Here is a 25,676-nt window from a genome sequence, read left to right as displayed (position 1 = left end):
CAGAGTAATGATAATTCCTTGGACATTTGACACTCTGAACCACATTTATTTTTAGTTTCTGACCCAATGGCTTTTTGATTGCTTTTTCCAGTTTGTTCCTGATTAGGAGTTGTCACAAAAACAGGTCCCAGTTTCCGATTCATGGAACACATTGCGCGTGGCTTACCTGAGACCTGTGTTGAATCCGCACAAGTCCAACACATCACTGCGACACTACGAACGCCTTGCGCGAGACGCCCAGTGAAGGCGCACACCGTCCAGCGCACACACCTAAAAAGGGGGCAGAACACGTGGAATAGGGAACAACAAGCGTAAATGTTACGTGGAAAGGACCACAGTAAAACACTTGCAACGCCCACGCACGCGCGCTAACAACACGTATTCATGGAATTGAACTGGGCTCTCCTGCACACAGGAAAAGATGCGCTAATCCGGAAACACATTTGCGCAAGCGAAAGCAGGCGTAAGTGTCAACGCGCACCTAATACAATTCATAAAAAGCACAAACGCGCGTATACAGCTACTATTAATGTACCATTCCTCGCAGCAGTGATCATGGGACACTGCAGGAGGAGGAGGATAGCCAGGCCCCGCATTTTCTTACCCAGGACCAGCCTTTTTTAGGATGCCTGATGAACAAGTCTATGGCAGGTATAGGTTTCCACCTCATATCATCCTGGACCTGGTCACTGAGTGGGGGGATGACCTCACATCACCCACCCTGTGCTCCCAAGCGCTGAGCCCCTTGGAAAAGGTGCTCAATGTACTGCATTTTTTGGCCACTGGGTCATTTCAGCAGACAACTGCCATAGTTGGGGGTGTTTTACAGTCCACGCAGTCACACTGCCTATACCAGGTGTTGGCAATCATGACTGCACGCCCCTCAGTCCGCAGGCACATATACATGCCCAGAACACCCGCAGAAAGCCAGGCCGTGGTCCAGGGCTTCTATGGGGTGGCACACTTCCCCAAAGTGCTGGGTGCCATTGATTGCACCCATGTGGCTCTACGTCCACCTAGGGCCACAGAGCACATCTGTCGCAATCGCAAGCATTGGCATCCATCAACGTGCAGGTTGTATGTGAAGCCAAGGGAATCATCACCTCTGTATATGCTAACTATGCAGGGTCCACCCACTATAGTTTCATCTACAGAATGTCACCCCTACACTGGGCCCTGGAAGCTGGGAGGCATGGCAACACATGGCTCATTGGTGAGTACAAATGGCCCGCCAATTGCATGCATGTCTCACGCAGACTAAACCACATCACTGACAACCCATCTCACCTCCACAGGGGACAGTGCCTACCCTCTGAGTACATAATGACGCAAACACAGAACCCCACCACACCACCCCAGGTAAGATACAACGCAGCCCATATTGCAACTAGGGCCATAGTGGAGCGCACATTTGGAGTGCTAAAGTCACGCTTCCGCTCCCTTGACCACTCTTGTGGACAGCTACTATATGCACCACCGATAGTGTGCAGGATCATTGTGGCAGCATGTGTCCTGCATAATGCTGCAACACAGAGGGGCGTACCAGTGGACATGGTGGTTCCCCCACATCCCCAACCACATGCGCGGCGGCTGTGCATGGCAGGGGAAAGGGCAAGTGGCGAGACTGCCCATACCCAGCTTGTGGCACAATTTTTCACCTAAAATCCAACCCCTGCGGAGTGCACACAGCCCTGGCACATGGCAGGCCACAATCAATGTCAAAGGGACAAACATCTGTCCAAGCCTTACCACCCTGAGAATGTGGCCTCGGTAGTGCCACATTGTGTGCATTCCCTAGCACTAGAAGCAACACAATCTGGTGTGTACAAAAGGGACTCATGGAAGAAGGAGCTTCCAACTACCACCATGCCAAAGCAATCATATAAATGCTGGTATGTCAACCAAACCCACTCACAATTCATGTCACCTGCCCCACACAAAGTTCCATGGCATGCAATTCCCAAGCAGAGAAACAAATGGCCAACACATAACACCACTGCCACAAAGTGATGAACAATCAATGGACCAAGTCCATGAATCAGCCCACCATGTCAACTAAACCCAACAATGTAAAAAGGAACAACAATTGCCCAGTAGAACATACCAGACACGCAGCACCCAACAGTGAAGCCCTCCTCCCGTGACCAGACACAACTGCACTCATGCTACAATGTGTGGCGACTTGCGCATGTCACCCTTGGACATATGTGTGTTCCAAACAACCAAAGGGATCATCAAATTGTATACAGCCGTAAGGCCAACACCAATGAAGACAGACAAGCAAATAAATGAAGTTAACACACCAACAAAGTATGGGACTAAATGCACAAACCAAAAGGGACAAACAATCATGATTCCCACTAGGGGTGTATACACATGTTGGACTTGAGACTGCCCACAGATATCATGGAAGCCCATTGCCAATTTGTAACTTACTTTCACACGATGCACTCCTTGCAAGCCCATGGAAAGGGGAAGCAGGAGGTGCACATGTGTCTGGACCCCAAGGCACAGAAAAGGAGGGTACCAACCTGAGACAAGAGACAAGCCTGCATGGGTCCAGCTGGAAATCAACAGTATATGCCTTCGGATGCCACACAAAGCAACACACTGTCAAACAAAAGCACAATAGACAGAAAAAGATAAAAAAAGATAAAAATCAAAATTGCCCATGTGAACCTGGGGGGATGGGGAGAAGGTTACCCAGAAGGTGCAGGGTGCACACCAACACCCACATGTGTGGATGATGTGTGAAACAAAAACCCTCCATGGGTTTCTGGGCCGCATGGCTATCCAGGATCACGAGACCTGACGCTGCTGTCATCATACTCTGGTGGTGCATCTGAATGTGGAAGGTGGACGGGAGGTACACCATGTATGGTCCTGGTCTTGTCCTTGATGGCAGTGGCCATGCAGGACTGAGATGCATGCAGATGCAACCTGATGGCTCGGAGGTCTCCATGCAACACCTCACGGAATGCATGCAGTTCCTCTGTGATGACACGAGTCATCAGTTGCAACTGCTGTTCAGACTGCCTACTGCTGGATGCCTCGAGTGCAGCCAGTGTTGTCCGAGGGACCTATACTCCAACCTCAGGCCTTTGGGCCTGACCCTCTGCAGCCAAGGATGCACGCAGATCCCTCAGGTCCGCCCGTCGGCTCCTGTTGCTGGCCAGCATGTTCAGCCTGTGTGAGCGGCATGTGTACCGCAATGCCTGCTGCTGGTGCTCCACCTGTCTAGCCGGGGGGGATCATGAAATTGGCCACCCTATCCATGCCCTGAGCCAACATTTCCTGTGAAGCAGCCTGTTGTTGTGCAACAGCATACATGGACTGCTCCCACATAGTAAAGCCAGTTGATCCACGGCCAAAGCGTTGCTGGACCCCATGCCTGCCCTGGCCAAGGGAACCTGGCCCTTCATGTGATGGTGCTGCTTGTGGCTGCAGGACTGCATCTCTCCCCTGATCAGCTGGCCCAGGCCCAGGAGTCAAAACTGTGGAGCGTGGCCCTGCAGCCGTAACCACCACAGATGGACGCACCAACACAGACTGGCCCTGTGAGGGGTTTCCCCCCCTTCAGACGCTTGGGATGCAACAGGATCCACACTCTATGCACTCACCTGCGACTTCACAGAGGCATCCATGTCTGTTGCACCACCGGAGCCATAGGCATCTTCAGAGGCAGACTCTGACTCAGTCACGTCCAGGATGGCTTGCAAAACCAGTGGATTGTCATTTTTATTTTATTTATTTATTTGCATTTGTATAGCGCACTTACAGCCCAGGGGCATCGTGGCGCTGTTACAAGAAATATTGCATGAAGGTGTAATTGAATAAGTACAGGTGATTGAAGGTCTCTTAGGTGCAGGTGCATAGATAGCCAGTGACTGGAACTGAAAAGGTAGGTGAAGCTGAAACAGTCTAAGGTGGGCACGCAATCAACAGTACATCAGTTATCACAAGGCAATGGGAAATGACAGTTATACAAAAAGCATGGTTTTGATGGCTTTGCGGAAAGCTTGGTGGGACTTGATCATCCTAAATTCAGAGGGGAGAGCGTTCCAGTGAGTGGGGGCCAGAGTGGGAAAGCTAGTCCCCCCAGCGCGGATTCTGAGTGACTTGGGGGTGATGATAGTTTTGAGGTAGCTTTTTCTCAGGGGCCTTGTGGAGGTGTGCTTAGTGATTCTTTGGGAGAGGTAGGGTGGTGCCAGGTCATGAAGGCATTTGTGTGTAAGAGAGAGAGTTTTAAAGATGATTTGCTCTTTGACTGGGAGCCAGCGAGCCTGTCTCCGTACTGTAGAGATGTGGTCTTTCCTTGATGTGCCCATAGCCGCTCTAAGGGCGCTGTTTTGCACCAGTTGGAGTTTAGCAAGGTTCTTACATGGGCTACCCCCCACGTCCTCCACTGGTGGTTGGTCGTGGCTCACTATCCTGTACCTCCACCACCTCCAGTGCCTCATCACCTGCACACAGAAAAACACATGATTAGTCATGGAAACAGCGTAGACCATACACCATAGCCACCACAATGTCGACATGCAAGACATTAACCTGCCTGTCACAATCTCACACACGTATGCAGTGTCAATGCAATTGATGGAGAGCATGAAAGAAGACATGGGGCCTCATTACGAATCAGGCGTTAGGGGTTAACGGCGGCGTAAACGGCGCCGACCCTTAACGCCTGATTACAAGGTCCGTTAGCGCCATGGTGATATTAACGCCTGCTTTTTGCAGGCGTTAAAATCCATGGCGCTAAGGGACCATGGTGCTAATTACGCCACCGTAATTTACGGTGGCGTAATTAGCGCCTTCCCCACTCCCATTATGCCCTATGGGGCAAAAATGGGAATGGGGAAGGGTAAAATGGGAAATGGGGATTTACCGCCCCACTCACCTTGGAATGGGGCGGTAAATCCGCCATCCACCATGGTGTAAACGTAGTTTACACCATGGTGGTAAGGGTACGACCCAGGCGGTAATTTACCGCCTGGGTCGTAATGAGGCCCATGGACATGTCTGGGAAGGGCAAAAACACATTTGGTGCATGGTGCCCAGCACCTGCTCCAGCCATGGAGCACCTGAATGGCATAGTCCATACACCAACATCCATGATGTAAACACACATATGCCACGTGCCATAGCCTTGCCTTTATCTGCTGAATGCAACAGATGTAACATGCATACCACTGTCACAGAGCCGTGAATGAGGGATGTGACATGACATGTAACACAAAAACTCCATACACACAAGTCCCACGAGGTGGCAAGATACAAGGTTGCAGTGAAATGTTGAATGTGGACACACACGTCCCATGAGTCCATGTCACATCGACACCAGTCAAGTAAAAATGCACGTTGGAGGTGATCCCAGTGGATGTAAGTGGGAGTGGCCCGTGCATCACAGGTGAACGTCACACTAATCAAATACAACACACTGACAACCCATGTGAATGTAGCGGCCAGGTGGAAGTGGAAGTGCATACAACATGTGTCAATAGCGTGAAGAAGGTTGGAGGTGTACATCCAACCTCCGCCGAGTGTGTTGTATGGCGTGGATGCAATGCACGTGTAAAACTGTCGGCTGAGAGGCCTGTGCCTGATGACAGAGTTTGGGCAGGTGACTAGTGCATTCCATCATTCATCGTGGACGTCAGAAGGGCTGAGGAGTAGTGAAAGCACAACACATGTCCAATCACTATAAGAGGGACCTGACCTGGGTAAGGATCACCTGCAGTCCAAATCAGGCACGGAGCCCATACCAGAGGGAGGCCACTGCCAAAGAGAGACCCTCACCACTAACTGATTGCAATGTGAGAAGAGATTGACCCTGAGTGAACTGTGAAGGCATGATCACAGTCCATGATAGGTAAACCAATGCGAAAGATGGATTCGAAGTAACTGTGCCCAGAGCTCTCAAATGTCCCTGTGGACATTGCACCGTGAAGGAAATCAATAGCCGTACCCTCTGTGACCCAATGCCAATATCAGAGTCCTATGGAGATGCAACACCTGCCCCCAAGACAAAAGAACAACCCACACAGTCCAGTTCAGGAAGAGTTGCCGAGCACAGTGAGTAGGAGCACATATATATTGCTAGAGGACTTTGCAGTACCACACCACATGTATGACCAGTCCCCTGGAGAATGCGGGCTGCTGTGGCGAGGTGGGGAAAGGGAGGCCACCCGAACGGAGGTTCGGCTGGCAGGGTGAACAATCAGAGACGTCAGAGATGAGCAGAGGGAGGGACACTGTTGAGTGGCATACGGTCACAGCCCATCAGACATCACGGGTTTGATCAGGAAGAGGGCCAAGAGGTCCCAGACAGAGGGTGTATCTGGAGGATTGAGCATGTGTGCAGATGTCCATTGTCAGGGAGTGCAGCCCATCGTACATGTGTAGGCTGCAGGACAACAAGTACGTGTCAGACCACCATGACATGGTACACCCATGGTAGTCAGGTGAATGCATGTAGAACTGGCAGACAATCAACACACGGTCATGACGCAACATACACATGTCCTTGACACATACCCATCACCACTCACTAGACATTGCCTCATAATATGGAAGGTCTCCCACGCCCTGGATCAGCGCTGCATCAATCCTCTGTCTAGCGATGTCCATATGTGGAGTGAGTACTTCTTCCTCCGCTGCTGGTCCACCTCCAGTCACCAGAGTGGAGGAGTAGTTGACACCCATCTTACCTTTGGCCCGGTGCCGGAGGTCATTCCTGCATTTCATTGCCTCAGAAGCTGTGCGCCTCTCAATGCCCAGGGCGCTGATGCGACCAACGACACACTGTCAGTGGGCCATACGCTGGGCATGCGTATGATTGCTAACCTGCCCGCACAAGCAGGTCAGCCTTGTGTTCCTGCACGTAGTCCAAGAGAATCTGGATCTCCGCACCACTGAAGCTCCTCTTCCTCACTGTACCAGTCCCCTGTGCCGTGGTTCGGTACTGAGCCTGTTTGCCTACTGCTCTTTTACCCTTCCTGCAGGGTTGTGCAGTCCCTGTGTGGCTGGGACCACTGGGTCAGTAGGAGCTGCAGCACTGGTGGCTGGAGCTGAGGCATCAGCCACTGATGCTGTGAGTGGAGGTGGCCCTGCAGGCATGTGTGCCTGTGGGCTAGTGGCAGGTCCCTGCATCACACTCCTCTTGGCCTTGGTGACATGGACATGTGCCCCTTGGTCTCCCTGGGCCGGGGCCAGGACCACAACAGGCATGGCAGGATGACCCTGAGCCTGGGGGGCCGGCGCTACAGCTGCCCATGCAGCTTCTGGACCCTGGCTGGTCATGCCAGCAGATGGAATAGCTGGTCCTGCTTTGCTGGCGCTGGTGGCAGGTCCCTGCACCACACGCCTCTTGGCCTTGGTGACATGGACATGTGCCCCTTGGTCTCCCGGGACCGGGACCACAACAGGCATGGCAGGAGGACCCTGAGCCTGGGTGGCCGGCGCTGTAGCTGCCCCTGCATCTACTGGACCCTGTTGTGAGGGGGCATGTCCCTCCCTGCATGGACCTTGGAACCCGGATCCCTCGGCCACCTCTGCCAGCTCCAGCACCTCGACCCCCTTGGCTACCTCTGCCAGCTCCAGCACCTCGGCCCCCTCAGCCACCTTTGCCTCCCTTCCCACCTTTTCCCCTCCCAGTCATGGCACAGATGTAATGGTGCAATGCGGGGTGCAGCAGACAATTGACCTGGGCAATTGGAGTGAGTGGGCAGGGTACGTGATGTTAAACGTACATGCATGCCCATCAAGGCTCAGTGTGACCCCTGGTGGAAAATGGACGGGTCGCACAACACTCAGGCACCCCAAAAACAAAAAACATGTACGCGACCCAGTGGTAGCCCACGTGTGATGAAAAATGTCCTGCAGTATGCTGTGGCCCCTAGCAACACAAAAAAAGCATATGCGATGAACATGTAGGCTACTATGAGCCCAAAAATGGGGTACGCAACACACGGAGGCAACCCCAGAATGAAAAAAGCATGCGCGACTCACCGTCTGCCTCGTAGAAAGAAAAAAAACACACACGTGTGCACGTAGGCAACTCCCCCACCAAAACAAGAAGTACACAGAGTAAACTATTCACGTGCGAACCCACAAAGAAGTAAAGTCCACGCATCCGCCCCCACGAAAAGCACGTACAGTGCACTGTTGTCCTACGCAGACCTTTATCCCATACTGAACAGCAACGCCCAACATACAGCACGTGTCACGTAACTTACATGCTTAGGGCCTTCGCTCTGATTACACGCTAATGTGCTGTTTCCGCACGTGCAGAGTCACTCTGTTTTCCGGCTAGCCATACGAAAGAACACAGAAGATCCATGCTCCTGCCTACAAGGTCATTTACCTGCCTCCAACTGCCCCAAGCTGCCTCCTACAGACATCTGCTGCTGCCAGCCCACTCTGTGTGCCTGCTGCCCACATGCCCTGCATTTTGGTGCCTGCTGTGAAGCCATTGCCAGTGATCCTGTTGTTGTGACCATCTCTGCTGATCCTGGACTGCCATACCACCACTCCACAGCCCAGCCCCAGGACCACCTTGCCCACACCACCTGGCATGTCTGACCCGACACCATCTGAGGCAAGTGGCAACCCCCCAGCATAGAGGCAGAGGGCTGTCAGCTTCTCTTCCACAGAAGTTGCCATCCTCTTGGAGCAAGTCCTGGGGCATTCCCAGGACCATTGTGGGTCGACAAGGAAGGACGGAATAAGATCTGGGCGGACATCATGGGTGCCATCAACGTGGAGGGGGTGGCACCCCGCGACTACCGACATGTCCGTAAGGGGGGTACGCGAATTTGCGGGGGTACGCGAATTTGCGGGAGTACGCGTGGCCCTTTCCAAGCGATTTGGCTGGCACGAGCGGGGTACGTAAATTTGCAGGAGTACGCGCAGCCCTTTACATGAGATTTGGCTGGCGCGAGCGTGGTACGTGAATTCGCGGGAGTATGCGCAGCCCTTTCCACGCGATTTGGCTGGCGCGAGTGGTGTACGCGAATTCACGGGAGTACGCACAGCCCTTTCCATGAGATTTGGCTGGCGCAAGTGGGGTACGCGATTTAACGTGGGTACGCGCGATGTTTCACGCAATTATGATGGAGGGGGCTCTGTAGTGGGCCACAGATGGTGCAGGGTCTTGCGCCGTATTGGGCATTTCACTGGCTTTTTCCTGCGCACGGGGCAGTGTTGGGGGCGTTACTGGCGCTGCTTGCTGTTCATTGCGCCACGGCTACTGATGCCTCAGGAAATCCATGAATACGCGTGCTGCACAATTGCTGGTTTGCGTCACGGCTGGCGCATGCGTGGCGCATGCTCATTCTCGGCGCACGGCGCTAGTGCTTCTTCTGTGCTGGATTCTATGAATCGGGCCCCTTGTCGTCCGATGTCCTCGCATTATCTCATGTTGGACCTTATTGTATAATTCTTTACTTTTGTTCTTAAAGATTAATTTCTATCCATGTTCAGCTTTTCGTAAATCAATTGGTCCACCTTTCCAGTGGCAGGCAAGTTTGTTGTGGTTAGATTCAACTTTGTTTTCCGCACCCAGGCTTTTAGTGTTATTCTCGTGTTGGAGTTTAGGAAGTATTTTCATCTTCTCTACTGTTAGTCTGACGATGTAGGGCATGTAGTACAGGGTTGCTTTTTTTAGGCAATGATGGATCTGGATGGATTAGGCGAATACTGCATCTCTCAGGAGAGGGGAAAGCACAGGGAATCTCGCTCCATCCACCCCCTAGGAGGCACAACAGGTACTGGCCTGACCAGACCAACCCAGTCCCAGGCCCCTGTCGCCCTGCATTAAATACAATAGAGAGTTTCTTTAATTCACTAAAGCAGTGTGGTTTCCATCTAGCGCCACACCTTCGAAAGGTACCTTTAGTTTCTCATTAGGCCTATTGGTGATGGGGGAAATGAAATCAACCGTAGGTCACTTGCTGGGACATAGGGCCTTGTATCAGGGTGAAGGACTCATTGTGTGTTGGCTTATATTACAAATATTTATTGAAAGTGCTGTTGTTGCTATTTGTCTTAGAGAGGAGGCAACCCCCAGATCAGGGGCATGAAGCAGTATCTCAAGGAGGCACAATACTCAAACAATTTATAGTTTACCCTGTCCTAACACTTTATTGCTTAAACTGTTCGAAGATAGGAACATGCTTTTCAATTATCGATAAACCCCTAGTCCTCATAGGAGTTTATTCCAACATTTTCCATACAATAAAAATGAGTTCAATTCACATGTTCAGTTGAGCCAAGCTGTATTCCTCTATACACTTTGCCTTGCTTACTTAACCAGCCAGAAGCTTTGCCTTCTAGCACAATAATGTGATGCTCTTTCAGTGGATCCATTTAACTCTTTTTAGTTTGTTTGTTTGTTTATTAATTTGTATTGCACGCCAAACCCATGGGTATCAGGGCGCATTGCATGTAATTACAGGTGTTACAGTTAAACAAGATATCAGAACAATACAGATAAATACAGAAAATGACATAGATAATGAGCAAACATGTCAGGTCAGCCAAATCTGGGCATATTGCATGTAGTTACAAGTGATACAGTTACACAAGAGATCAGTGCAATACCGAAAATACAGTAGTAGACATAAATAATGAGCAAACAGGTCAGTGTTACAAGGCAAAATCAGTAATCATAAAATACAGTAGTAGACATAAATAATGAGCAAACAGGTCAGTGGTACAAGGCAAAATCAGTAATCAAAGGAGTAACAAGGAGACACGGACTGAAGGAGTCAGACACCGTTTGACACGAGCCAGTTTTTGGTGTTTTTCCTGAAGGTTCGGAACGTCGGGCCCATATGCAGGTGAGTAGGGAGAGCTTTCCAGGAGTGGGCAGCTTGAACAGGGAAGCTGATGCCCCCTGCCTTTTTCAGATTAAATCTGGGAACTAAGATGCAGTGCGTGTTTACAAACCTTGTGGGGCATGAAGAAGTTTTTTTTAATGATTTTGTCTCTTAGATACTGCAGTGCAGCATTATTTAGACATTTCTGTGTGATGGACACTATTTTGGATCGGATCCTATCCTTCATGGAAAGCCAGTTGTGTTTTCTTCTGACTTCCGAGATATGATATCTCCTTGGAATGCTTAAAGCAGTTCTTAAAGCATTATTTTGTAGAATTTCTAATTTATTCAGAATCTGTTTGCTGGCACCTGCATATAGGGCATTGCAATAATCGAGTTTAGACATGATTAGAGCCCCCACTATTGTAGTGCAGCTATTGGTAGATAAGAATGGTTTGCATGCCTGTATCAGTTTTCAAGGTAACACTGTAGCTGAAGCCGTGGCGTTGACTTGCTTCCCTAGGTTCAGAGCTCAGTCAAGGTAAAATCCTAAGGTTTTAGTCTCCTTGGTGACTTTAATGTCGATGCCATCGATATTGAATGAAGTATATTGGTTTCCAGGTTTGATGAGATTGGCTGGGGCTCCTAGGATCAAGATATCAGTTTTGTCATCATTCAGGCATAGGCCATGGGATGCCATCCATGCCTGAATGATTGAGTACATTTTGTTGAATAAGGCCAGGTCCGTGTCGTAGTCGCCCGAGAGGGGTAGGAGTATCTGGGTGTCATCTGCATAGTTAGTGTAGGTGACACCCTGTTGATCCAAATCATCGAACAGCGGCTTTGTAAATATATTGTACATGGTTGGGGAGACGCACGAGCCTTGCGGTACACTACATGTAATGGGAGAGGGATCAGCAGCGGCCGAGGGAGAGAAAACTCTCATAGACCTATTGTTGAGAAAGGATTGAATCCAGTCGGTGGCTTCTTGAGAGAAGTTGGCAGCCGTAGACAAGTGTTTGCAGAGCACTTTGTGGTTGACCAGATCGAACGCGGCCGATAAATCCAGTAGGAGTAGTAGGGCGCATTGTCTGTTGTCTTTAAGTTGGTCTATTTGCATTTTTAAATCAATTAAAGCAGTTTCTATACCGTGGAGTGGTCTAAAGCCTGATTGTCTTAGTCCTAAGAGGTTATTAGACTCTAGATACAGCTGGATCTGGAAATAAGCTGCTTTATCTAATATTTGGAGTAACAATGGAACAGTGGTAATAGGCCTGTCGTTGGTTGGAATGGTTGGGTCCTGAGATGCTTTCTTTAGCAAAGGTAGTACCCACGCATCGTTAAGATTAGTAGGGACAATGGAAGCACGGAATGAGGCGTTTATTCCTTTGGTGATAAATGGTGCCAGGTTTCTGGCTGCCTCTTTGATAATTTGAGGTGGGCAGATATCTCCCTGACATCTTGATAGTTTAAGCGAGGCGATGATCTTTTCCACCTCTTGTGTAGTGACTTGAGAGTATTTGAATTCTTGTAAGGGTTTGGGGGACTATTTTTGTAGATTGCCATAGGTGTCTGGTTTGGAGAGGTTGAGTATCTTAGCTTTTTGTTTTGTTTGGAGGGTGGTCATTTTGTTAGATAAAGCATTTTGGATGTTGGTACACCATACTATATCCTTTCTACATTTGTCTTCAGGAGGAATGGGGGTTTCTATTTCCCTCAGGATCACAAAGAGTTCCTTGGTACTGGAGCTGGCTTTGTTGATCCTATCGTTGTACGTTTTCCGTTTGGTTGATAATATTTCTGCTTTGTACTTAGCAGACTTTTCATTCAGGAGTTGTTTGTTTTCTTTTGAGGCCATGTTTTCCCCAAAACTTTCAGTTTTCTTTTTTATGCTCGAAGAGCTCTTAGCTGCGATGTAAACCATGAGTTAAGGTGGGCTCTGGGTTTGCCTTTTTGCATTTTTAGTGGAGTGATGATGTCTAGCGCTTGTGTGATGGTGGCGTTGTATAGGTCTACTAGTGCGGCAGGGTCCAAGGACTCTGATGCGGAGATCGGAGTGGGGAGCAAGATGGGCATAAGCTTATCAGCTGTGATGTTCTGTTTGTTACTGGGATAGTCTTGGTTATTGGTCGTTTTTGCGAGGATAGTGAAAGAGACTAGGTAGTGGTCAGTCCAGATCTGAGGTTCAACAGAAGTAATTGTCTCGCAATTTAGGTCTGCAACCCAGTCTAATATTCTACTTTTCTCATGGGTAGGCTGGTTAACTCTTTGAGTAAGCCCTAGTTCAGTAAGGGTCTCAGACATCATCTTGGCATGTTGGTCATTAGGATCAAGGAAGCCCAAGTTGAAATCACCTAGCAAAAGTATTTGCGAGGTGCGTTTGGACCTGTGTAGTATGGTCATAATATCTTCCTCAAAGGATCGAATGGGACCTGAAGGTCTGTAAATTAGGTGTACTGTTAATGTGCTTGATTTGGAGTTGGTTAGTTTAACCGTGAATAGTTCGCACAACTTCATGATAGGAGAGATGGATACTCTAAGCCCTAGGTTGGACTTTGTTTACAATGTTTATGTATTTTAACATAAATCTCTTTTTGCTTTGTCGGTAGCAACATCATTTTTCCACAATGCAGATATTCCAGCAGAAATAACTGGTTTACTTTTAGTGTTATGAATACGCTTGCTCTAGTATTTAGGAATTGTAACAGCAATTTTCCTGTGGAGGAAAATTTGGCAAAGGAAAATTGTATGAACTCCCCTTGCACAGTACGGCATTATGATATTGAATAGGTACTGCAAACTGTATTGTTTAAACACTGTTTCTTGCTCATGCGAGGCAAAGACTGTAGATGGTACTATGCATGCCTTTGCAATGAAGGCCTCGCACCTAGCTTTTTGGGATGCTCGCCTTCCCATCTCTCGCTTCTGACGTGTTTCCCTTTTGGCACATGAAAGCATGTTTTAGGCTCTCACTTTCTTGGAAAATGTGGCACTAGTGGGTGGAAGTAGTTATATAGCAAGCGCTCTCGCCTGCTTCAAAGCGTGTACGACTCTTTAAGGAGTATATTCACCTTAACTAACAGAATTACAACCGGCTGACCTCTCTGATAACACTAGCTAACATGAAAGAATGCAGCTGGTGAGACAGGCTTGTATAATGAGGCTTTGTTCTCTGCGAGAAAGAGGAGGTCAGTATGCAACCGTGACCTGTTGGGACCACCCCTTCCATTGGAGAGCATGTGTTCGATTTGTATAAGAGAATGACGATCTGAGGGAAGAGGGGCACTTGAATTTGAGTATGTCCTGTTGTTGCTTTTTACTAATAAATCGTAATCCACTGGAATCGTGAGTGGTCATTTTTCCACCAAACCATTTTCTGAAACTAGGATCGTTTTTTTTTGGTTTCATTATGATATATGTTTAAGTCCTGATTCATGATTGTTTCCCAATAAAATAGGGCATAGAGTTAGTGTTTGTATTTTTTTTATTGATATTTTACTTCTTTTACGCTCAAACACAAGTGTTTCAGAGCATAACAAGACAAGGGAGGGGAACAGGGGAGAACAAAACAACGATCTAACTAGGCCCATTGACATTGAGAACATGCAAGTGCATGGGAGAGGGCGAGGGGAAAAGTGCATGGAAGGGGGGAGAAGTGGAAAGTGCGGCGCAAAGGAGAAACAGATACATAATAATAAATAAAATGACAAGCAAAAGTTGCCTCCAAAACATATAAAGACTGGGAAGCTAGTAGAAGAACTATGTTGCAACAGGACTCAGAACAAAAGCTTAAAATACTAAGTAAGAGGAAGTACAAGGACTTCTGGTCATTGATCAAGCAAACTCCATGTGCGACGCCCGTCCTCCAACAAAACTATGTCAACGAGGCCGCCTGGAAAGCCCATTTTCTAACTCTTCAAGGGCTCAAATAACACCACACCCACCATTGTAGTGAAAGTAACAACAGAATGGTGTCTCGAATATGACATCGAAGATATCTTAAAGACAATCCAGAACCTGAATGCCTCACGAGTACCAGGCCCGGATGGTCTGACTAACCAAATGCTTAAGACCAACCCAAATGACAATGCCCGTTTCATTTACATTGTCTTTAAAAAAGTATCCCAACAACGCCTAATACCTTCATCATGGAAAACAGCACGATAGTGCCCATTTAAAAAAAAAAGAAGTAAAGAAGATCCCAAAAACTATAGGCCTATCGCGCCTATATGTAATAGGCAAATTCTTCGGCACATTCATGTTGGCAACATTTTCACAATGGACAACTGAAAATCTTTGGATGGACCCATGTCAAACGGGCTTCATTAAAAACGTGGGCACCTCAGCGAATATCATTCTGCTAAGTATTCTCAAGGCCCAAACTAATCAAAAAGGGAAGAAAACATTTATAGCATTCATTGACCTGGTCCAGGCTTTTGACCGGGTCAACAGAGAGCTATTGTGGCTAACTGTGCGACAGGAATTGTCTGCAAGACATAATGGGGCCCCTGGTCGCACTACATTCAGAGACCACAATACAAGTGCGTTTAAACGGGGCAGTCTTTCTTACATCCCCAATATCCACCTCAAGAGGGGTTAAGTAGGGATGCCCCTTAGCACCTGCAATATACAACTTTTACATCTCGGACATTCCTAAATTTGAAGCGCACATCAGATCTTTTCCCCCTAATATCGGCAACATGAACTACTGTACGCTGATGACATTATTCTAATTGATCAGACGGAAATCGGCCTGCAGCATCAGCTGGACAGTCTCCAGAGATACTTACATCTAAATTACCAGATAAACCAAGAGAAAATTAAAATAATGCCTCTTCATAAAGGCAAGAAATGTAAAAATGCATTCAAATGTTAACTGGGGTGAACTAGGATCGAAGAAGTGACAGCGTTTAAATATTTAGGCGTTAACTTTAAAAACAGTCACACTTAGACGGCTGTGCAAGAAGCACTTACATCAAAAGTAACAACACTGGCTACCGATGCGAGACTTATGGACAGGAATTTCGGGCGTTTTCTACTGTTGCAGTCATTAACTTTTACAGGGGAAAGGTCACCCCGGCTCTAATGTATGGAGCTGAGGCTATGCCGGATATTTCTTCCAAATTATGGCCTAAGCTGGAAGAATTGTTTTGGTGAAAAGTCTTCAACCTTCCAAACTCAGCAGCCACAGCTTTAATTCGAAGAGAACTCAGTATCTTGTCACTTTCCGCAATCGTCGCATGGAACAGCTTGGTCCCGTTCTGTAAGATCCTACTATCAACAAGTCGACCCATTTTCAAAATATTACATGCCGAATTATTAAGTGACTGTGCCACCAAGACAAGCAAATGAGTGGTCGATAGGCAAAAGAAACTTGACGAGATAGGATTTTCTGAAGACGATCTACTCACAAACTCCACAAGAGTCAAGAGGAAACTCCTCGAGCAAGACTGGATCAATACGCTCGATGCCGCTGCAGCCAGCAAACTGTCAAAAGACATGCCAGCAAGTGGAACAAAGTTAAACCAACTACGAGGTTATCTATTAAAGTTTTCTGATAGATTATATAGATCAACCTTCATGAGAATGAGGCTGAATTCGATAAACAGCAATGAAATAAATGGAATCCGCAGCAAATCCGAAAGTAACACTTGGCGCTTCTGTGCCCTCTCAATCGAGATAGAAACCATCAAGCATCTTCTGACCCAATGCAGTGGGCTGATAAACCTAAGAAAAAAGTTCTTAAATGCGCTGATGGTGCACTGCAGGATGATGGATGAAGAAGACCGCTGGAAAGCTCTGATAAGTGGAGACAAAACATCATGGGTTATAGCCGCTATGTCAATGATACGAACTGCCCTTCATCAATCTGAACCTGGACCAAAAATCCTCAGTTAAGAAGGTCAACCCGTGGGCTTTGATGGGCTAAGACAGTTTGGTGAACTGGCGAACACGTTAGTACTCTAGAAGCCATCGAGGACACAGACAATTAAAAGGAGTCAGTCTATAACTGAATGTGGGAAAAGGAATAGTGAAAGCTGAAGTCAAATGTCGCAAAATTTGTAAAAAAGGTTTAGCCAATTAAATTTCAAATAAAAAAATAAAAATAAATAAATAATAAAGGCAACAAACAGTGGTAGTGCAGCCAGCAAGTGGTAAGTGCTGGGTTTAAGGCAACAGACAGGGTAGGACTGATAAGAGCCGGAAGAAAAAGGAGGGAGCTGTATGGGTACAGATACAGACCCGAGTGCAAGGGGTGGCCCGGAGGCAGTGCAGGAGAGGGTGGCCAGGTGCACAGTGCCAAGAGAGGACAGATCAGCAGGGGAGAGGGTGAGCGAAGGCAGAAGCAAAGAGGAAGGTCTTCAGGTGCTTCCAGAACCGGAGATGGTGCTCCTTAAGTTTTGGAGTGGCAGGGAGGCTGTTCCAGAGGGAGGCCCCAGCTGAAGACAGAGATCTAACCCCAGCTCGTTTCTTTGAAAAATGACTGACCCTGAGGACGTTAAAGGTAGAGAAGCGAAGAGCTCGAGAGGGGAGGTATTTGCAGAGGGATAGCTGAAGGTATTTTGGACCCAGGCCCCAGAAAGCCTTGTGGACAATGCAGAGGGTTTTGAATTTAATCCGTGCATCCACTGGGAGCCAATGGAGAGATTTCAGAGCTGGAGAGATACGACCCCAGGGATTGAGGCTAAGGACAAGTCTCACTGTCCTGTTCTGGATTAGTTGCAAAGGGTGGAGAGTAGAGGCAGGTAGATTTAGAAAGAGGCTGTTACAATAGTCCAACCTAGAGAGAACCAGAGCTTGGGAGACAGTGAGCTTCTGGGGGAAGGAGAGGAAAGGCATAGTACCTCTGAGGAGATGCAGTAGGAAGTTTGACTGTTTAGAGACATCAGAGATTTGGGCAGAGAAGGAAAGTGTGTAGTCAAAGATGACCCAGAGGTTCTTAGCCTCGCAGGTGGGGGTAGGAGGCCGGCCAGAGAGTTAGGGGAAAGGATGGTGAAGGTATGCCGATGAGGAGGATCTCCGTCTTGCTAGCATTCAGACAAAGACGATTGGCGGCACACCAATCTTGAATGGCAGTTAGGCAATCGGAGATGAAAGAGGGAGAGGAGGTGGCCAAGGGCAGCCTGAAAATGAGATGAGTGTCATCAGCGTAGCACTGGACATTTGAGCAGGAAATGGCAATGCAGTGGGCGAGAGTTGCCAGGTATTGGTTGAAAAGCCAGGGCGAGAGGTTAGAACCCTGGGGAACACCACAGGTAGAAAGCAAGATAGATGGTAGGAAGGACCCAAGTTGGACCTGGGAGGGTCGATCAGAGATGAAAGAGGTCAGCCAGGCCAGAGCCTGATCAGTAATTCTCAGGTTATCACAGAGACGGTTGAGCAGGATGGTATGGTTGACCGTGTCAAAGGCAGAAGGGAGATCCAGTAGGATGAGGACAGAGCAAATGTTAGAGTCAAGGTTGGAGAGCAGATCTTCACGGATGTTCAGGAGAGCAGTTTCTGTGCTTCTGGCAGCTCTGAAGCCAGACTGGTTATCATGGAGACAGCCAACAGAATCAGAATGAAGATTAAGCTGAGAGATGGCCAGCTTTTCCAGGAGTTTGCCCTGAAAGGAAGTAATGGAAATTGGGCGATAGTTAGCCTGACAGGAAGGATCAGCTGTGGGTTTCTTGAGAAAAGGATGCACAAGGGAGTGCTTCATAGGGAAGGGGAAGGATCCTGAGTCAAAGGAGTGGTTGCAAAAATCGGCAAGGGCCAGATGCAAAATTGTTCTGCTTCTTCTACCCTCTTCTTCGCATGCTTGTGGTTGTCCTACCTCCTCTTTTCCCAGTCCTTGATTTAGCTTGCTTTGCTTGCTCTGTTGCCTGCATGAGGGCCATTCAGACCCAATTTGGCACGTGGATCCTGATGCCGGGCATATGGTGCTCCTTGTTTACTGCAACACAGTGTGACAAAGTCCCCAACGTTATGCTAGGGACATGAAACGGGGTGACCAAGGGGCATGGGGCCCTCCCTGAGCTAGTGGATGATGGTCCTACAGGCAGAATGGGGAGGATCCCCATGTCACTCTTGTTAGGCCATGTCGCTGGGCAGGTGACATTCATTTGCCAAAACGAGCCACAACCTTTTGCAGGGCACTGGACACCCACTGCCACATCTTAGTTGCGTGAAATAGAGCCTGCTGCAGCCAGCATGAACATGCATGAACAAGGAACCCAAATTGGCAGGCTTTTTTTTTTAAACTGCGGTCTGCCCTCGAGCCAAAATACACTACACCTAAGTGGATAGAACCATCACCCAATAACCAATCACACAACAACTATAATAATGATACGTGTGTGCATGCCCAGACTGGGCTCAGGAAGGAGTGATTGTAGTAGAGGAAGAATGGGAGGTGTGGGCATTTGGAGTAGGTGTTAGAATTTAGAGGGAGTTGGCAATTAAGGAAGGAGTCTGTGGAAGGAGTTTGGAGAGGGGCAAAAAGGCATTAAGTGGTGGCACGAGGGAGTCCTCAGTTGATTGGAGGCATTGACATGCCAGAAGGAGGAAGAGATCATGAGTTGGTAGGAGAAAAACATCAAGGGGAAGACACTATGAGGAGGTTGGGCATCAGGAGAATACACTAAGGTCTTGCAAGGTAGTATCTAGCAAGAGCAGGACGAAACGAGATAGCATACTAGGCCCAAAGCAGAGGCTAGGGGTGGGAACCCAATCAGAAGAGGTTAAACCCATGGTGGGAGCAGGAACGAGCAGGCAGCATGGCCTCAAGGGTCATTACCGAGGAGGAGTAGAGAATCTCTGCAAGAGACTCTGTAGAAATCTGGTCCCTAGGAGGGGAAGATAACATTCTCTTAAGCTCATCAGCGGAAACTGGGCCAGCCAACCCCGTTTGGTTCTCTCATGAAGAGTAAGGGCAACCCTGTGAACATTTTTGAAAGCGGCAATCAATTATTTTTTTTTATTAACAAGAACGTTTGAGCTGAAAAAAGGATGGTTTGAGAAGATATAGAACAAGCCCCATATTTGATTAGACTCAAATGCAGTAGAAAAGGAGAAGCTATTCTGACGGTTCCCAGAAGGGAACATTTTGTTGGGACTGTTAATTTTTTCTGAATAAGCTTTTGCAAAGATTGTATTTAAGTAAAGGCAGAGGAGGCCAGTCTTTGTTGACCTTTGGGAAAAACAGTTCCTCCCAAGTCAGTGAAATGTTTGTTTTTCTGTCCAATGGTTGCTATAAATAAAAAAATAAACTTCCTTGAAACACCTATAGCAGGTGTTCCAGATAGGATATTGAAATGGGAGTATTTTACTTTTTTTTTTAGTTGGGAGTACATTTATTATTTAGTTTTCCAATTCGAGAATTTTAAGCAGTAAACTTATGTTTTAACTGTCAAACATACATGTTTTTGTAATAAATATTTCTTTGCACCTAGTTATTCATGCACATTAAAGGATACATGCTTACCTCTTCAAATCAGATAGAAATAATAGTAGAGTTTATTCCTGTGGCTCTATCTATAATACTGGCCCAAATATATCAGTGGAGCTGTGGGTGAAAACAAGGGCACAGGCTCTTATGCGGCTGTTTGTTATTTTTTGTTGATGGTATTTGTGTTCCCTATTTTTCTTTTTTGGCAGTATTTGTCTATTTTTAGAGCATACAAGTACTGATACACACCTTATCTGTAGGGCTGCCTACACCCTGCTTAGTCTTGTCTGTTGGTCTATGCCTATGATATGACAACACATACTCACCTCTACACAACAGTGGAATCATGCATGCACCACCAAAGCAACTCAAATAGACTAATGGCATATCAATAACCCATATTAACAATATTAACATAGAGAGAACAACTAAGAAAACAGAAACCCATCATCTCTCCAATGGTTCAACCAACAACATAAACTACACAGCAACTACACTTAAAACACCAATCCACTGCTTTGTTCAGTGCTTGCTTGTATTACATTTGGAATAAATTTAATATGCAGGAGGTTCCTGGATTTCCAGTATCTAGTGCTGTTTTTATCTTAATAATGAGGTCAACCACATATATATTAGGGGATCATTATGAGTTGGGTGGTAACTGTAAAATAGTGTGTTTTGTCAAATACTGTATATTTTACCTTATGCCCAATTCATAGTTTGGTCAAACGCCACTACTGATAGTCCATGGGAATGCCACAGGGGGTATTCCAGGCAGACTCACTGCTGAAAGTTTGCCTATTTTTGCCTCCACCAAACCTTGCACTCCGAATGGTCTTCCTCATCAGTGATCTCTTTCCTATCCATTGCTTCCTTAGACTCCCCTCAACCTTCCTCTTTTGTCTCTTCCATGCTCTCTCTATTCAGCAGTACTTTACTCTCTTCCCTGTTCCGTCCCATGGCTTCCCAGCGGGTACCGTTCACTTCCTTCTCCAACGAGGCCCGCTTCCCTCTCTCTTCACAAGCTGCTCCTTTTCTTGTTTCCCCGCAAGCAATCTATTTCACTTTTGTGAAACCTAACACTTCCTGTCTGTTCTACTTTTATTCTATTCCCCAGATGGTATCCTTAGTCTCCCCATGAAGTTGGTATCCTTATTCTGTTTCCAAGTAATCCCCCCTGCTTTCCTTGTTGTTTTTCAAGTCCTCCTTTTGTTCCACCCTCTCACTCACTTGCCAGATGATACCCTTAACTCTCCCACAAAGTCGCCTTGTTTCCCTCACCAGCTGGTACCCTTCTCTCCTGATAACTCTCTCTACTAAACCCAGTTGCTCACTTCTCTCCCATGCTTTTCCAGTCTTACCTCTCACCAGGGCTTTTGCCCTGCAGCAATTTGCCATTGCACTTTAAAGTGGACCCTCCTGACCCAGGCTTTCCAGGTTCTGCTGCTCTCGACTGGCTAACTCTCCTTGTTTCTGCCGGATAGCTGCCAAGTCTCCTGACTTGCAGTTTTCAAGCATCTGCTTCCCCCCAGCTGTTGCCCAGGACTGACAGAGGCTGATTGCGCTGGCTGCCTTCTATCTGGTGACTGCTCCTTCCATTTGGTGGGCTCTAGGGTGATATGGTGCACCTATGTGAAGGGGCTGGTAGTGATCCCTGATTGATCAGGTGTTCCTGGTTAGGTGGTTTTTCAGGGGGCTGCATTAACACAATTTAAGGGCCAGTTGCTATGTTTTATTCCATACTATCTTTTATTTAATGCATTGCTTCTGTGCATAATGTGTTCTCCCATGAGGCTTCCTGTTCTCCTCTACGTGCACTGCTAAACCCAACATGTGTCTGTTCTAGGTGGAAACCCTTCTGTAAGTCTAGGGAAGTATTTGTTGCATCCATTTCCTTTACCAAGGTTTTTGACTGGGTAATTTATATTTTATTTCTGACAATGCTTGCAGTACCAGAGGCAAATTGCTAGTTACATTTTAACTTTCTTGGGGTTTGTTTTTCTCTTCCTCTGCAGAGAGATACATGATTACACAGTATTGCAGAAAACATTCATATTGATGGAAAACAAAGTAGCAACCTCATTGCCATGTTCACGAAATACTTTCCCTTTGCTGGCTTAAAAGGAAGTTTCCCCTTTTCAACGCACAGACACTAGGTCTGCCGATAGGAAGCTTTCATTTTCATCCCCCTTATTATTCTGTGCTTTTATTTAAAGGGTGTTTTCTAACTGCAGGGTCCAAGGGGGGACTTGCAGTGGCACACTTGTGACAGGCGCTGTCCGGCAGGCGAGCTGCCACGTCAAAGGATGCACTTTGTTCAGTCCTTGTTCTCTTAGTTAGAAATGGGTTTGATCCTCTTACCTCCTGTCCAGCCACACATTTACTTATCAAGTCATCTCCTGTATACTACATGCTTCATCTAATTGATGTGATTCATTGTTGTTTCATCTATATGGGTTTCTGTTTACGATCATTGATTATTTATTTTGACATTCACTCATACTGAATGTTTACTCTTTCCAGGTTTTCCAGTTATTACCTCTGTGTTTTCACTAACCATAAAACCACAGGCGGAAACAAAGCTGCATGAGATGAGAGAACCAAAGAGAAGTGCAGCAAGTGAGCCAGAGGAATGTGTCATTAATGGTAAGATGGTGGGCACTAGTGTACGCTCTCAGCAGAAAGGAAATGATTGTTTATAGTTCAGACATTGTTTAACTTCCCTCCTCTATATCACTTGAGTTTCTTTGTGAACATTTGGACGATAGCCGGATATAAAATTCCATAGGCACACAAACTAATCTGTCAAAAATGACCTTTGGAATGAGAAAACAATGAAATGTGGGAAGTGATTTGTGTGGTATACCTGAGGTAATGAAAGAGTTTATTAATTTTAATATCCTTGCCTCAAAGGTAACCTTTGGCACACAGTGTTGGCTATATTTTAATAATATGGCTATAATAAAGTAAAGTAGCATATGCTTGCCTCTGTGGTGTTTGGCAACTTGTCGGCAAGTAGAATGGCTACTGCCGTGGCCTTTGGACTCCTCTCTATTATCACATTGTAAAATTATAAATGCCATCTGAACTTAAAAATGCAGCTTCTGATGAAAGACCCCCAATACCAGAACATCAGATCGAAAGACAACAATGATAGCCATTCTTTTTTAACAGCAGTCTAACAGTGCATTACCCCCACCCACCCACACACACAGACACAGCTCTTCTAAAAAGACATTTCCAGCCACCATATCCTCCAAGGCCTACAGTTGTAATTTGACATCTACCAGGTAGACAAGGGGCTCGTTCGCAGGGCCATCCATGAGAAAGCCTTTCTCTATTAGAAAACATGATCATGGCAATCACCAATGACTGGGCACTGTCATCAGCTTCTCTCTGGTCAACACCCCCCTTATTATTGATTCATCCCAAGGACTTCTCTATGTGCCGGCGCCCATCAAAGGGGGACTTTCATTGATTGGGGAGGTACTGTCAGTTATGCCAGCAGTATCTCCTACGACTCAGCAATCCACCATTACCCTGATAAGCCCTTTTGCACCTACCTTTGAGTTGACTGCCTGGCCCAAAGTTTTTTAGAGCAGATCATTGTGGCTTCTCCTTCAGTGAAAATCTTAATTTGGAAGACAATGGCCCTCATTACTATCGGCGGCTACCGGCACCCTCAGCTTACTGTTTCTACCGCCCGATATTCCGGTAATACCGGGATATTACGGGTGGCGGCAGAACAGTAAATTCCCATTCCTTTGGAGTCTCATATGACTCCACAGGAATGGGAACACTGAAGCACTGGCACTCTTACTAACAGTGCCAGTGCTTCAGTGAATTATCTGCCGGCAGGGGCGTGAACTACCGGCAGGTCAGGCCTGCCAGTAGTTCACAGCCTCTACCAGCAGACTCAGAGTGACTCGGTCTGGAAAAGATGCCGGTAACCGCTTTTACCGGCAACTTTTTCCAGACCGGGTCACTCGTAATGAGGGCCAATGTTCAGGAAATTCCTTCTGTAATAGAAATAGCCCCTTTAGAGCACTATAGCAGCAGTAACCTGAGATGAATGAGGACTAAAATGAACAGATTAAGCTGGCCCTGATGCAAGTGCATATCATTTCAGTAAACATACATTGTTACAGAATGTGGGAACAACTAAAGCTTTCCCTATGAACCAAATACAGTTCCTCAATCACAAATGATGTGCCATCTTTCTAAGAGCAAAAAGAAGAAAACAATCTCTGCCTATATTGAATATCCTCACATATATCTTAGTGTCCTAATCTATTCCATTGGGCCCAGTTTACCAAGCGATCTCTACAACTACAGCAAAGTAACATGCATAGCCAAAAAGGTATACATTATGTTAGGGGCCCCAGATTACCATTTTATTAAGATGGTGAACACAAAACATCTTTTTTTTTTCTAGGGTATCGTTTGGTTCAAGGCACCCATAAAGCAAGGTTGACCAATTTTTACTGGAGGTATCTGCAACCTTTGGTTCTTCAGATGTTTGAAACTGCAAATTCCATGAACTCTCATGATTGTCTAGGACTGATAGGAGTTGTACTGCAGAACACCTTGAGAGCCAAAGGTTGCACAACCCTGCTCTACTGCATAGCAATTGGCAGCATTCATCAGGTCAAAAACAATGTGCTTTGTGGGCTTGTACAAAAACAAGCCCCATGTGACTTTATCTACCTCTAATGGCTTGCCATTCACAAATTCAGAAGTCAATAGTCTGTGTGGCATAAAACCTGTGTCTGGGTATCCCCCTTACTTCGCAGGCACCCCGGGAACGACAATAGCAATTGCTACAGAAAAGGCAAAAAACTGAATGTGCAAATATCCATAAATGTGCAAAACAAAGTTATTTTTGCTACATAAAACCAGAATCTATTTTAAGCAAGTTTAAAACACTCAATATTTGTTCTTATACATATGCATTCTACACAGTCGTGTAGAATGGTTGTTTTGCACTTTAAGAGTCATGATTAGTTTCACATAGGGATGTTTGCAATAATGCATATGTATAAGAACAACATCTGGTGTATGTGTTGTTGCATAATTGTTGATGAATTTTATGAAATTTCTTTTGTATATGTATCGTTGAATGTGTATGTGTGTTTGTATACTGTTTTCTAAAATATTAATAAATGATAATAATATTCACACATCTGCTTGTACAGATGCATTGTTACTTCCAAATCCCTCAATTGAATTTGATTTTGAATAACCTTTTTATTGCTGGCAAGGCACCATTTCTGCAGAATTTGCCATAGTCTGTGTGGTGCCACACCAAAAATAAGTAACATAAAATAGAAAAAAATGCATTATGTCTATGACTTATATCTCAAGTACACAAAAAAACAATTGAACTGAAAAGTCCACTTACGTAATTTGGTTTAGAATTGTCAAGGCTG

At 46.6% G+C, this 25,676-nt stretch overlaps 1 protein-coding gene across 2 annotated transcripts in view; it reads left to right on the top strand.

Moving 5' to 3' along the window:
* The window catches only part of LOC138567630 (zinc finger imprinted 3-like), a 379,970-nt gene that overhangs the window by 89,401 nt on the left and 264,893 nt on the right, over positions 1-25,676 (top strand). For both annotated transcript variants that reach the window (XM_069646059.1, XM_069646060.1), the window contains one exon: positions 22,771-22,893. In XM_069646059.1, coding sequence (XP_069502160.1) covers positions 22,771-22,893 — 123 coding nt within the window. The remainder of the gene's footprint in view (positions 1-22,770; positions 22,894-25,676) is intronic.

This window comes from Ambystoma mexicanum, chromosome 2p (genome assembly GCF_040938575.1).
Source record: "Ambystoma mexicanum isolate Mex_15411 chromosome 2p, UKY_AmexF1_1, whole genome shotgun sequence".
Taxonomy (NCBI): domain Eukaryota; kingdom Metazoa; phylum Chordata; class Amphibia; order Caudata; family Ambystomatidae; genus Ambystoma; species Ambystoma mexicanum.
This window is presented reverse-complemented; position numbering and strand designations above follow the sequence as displayed.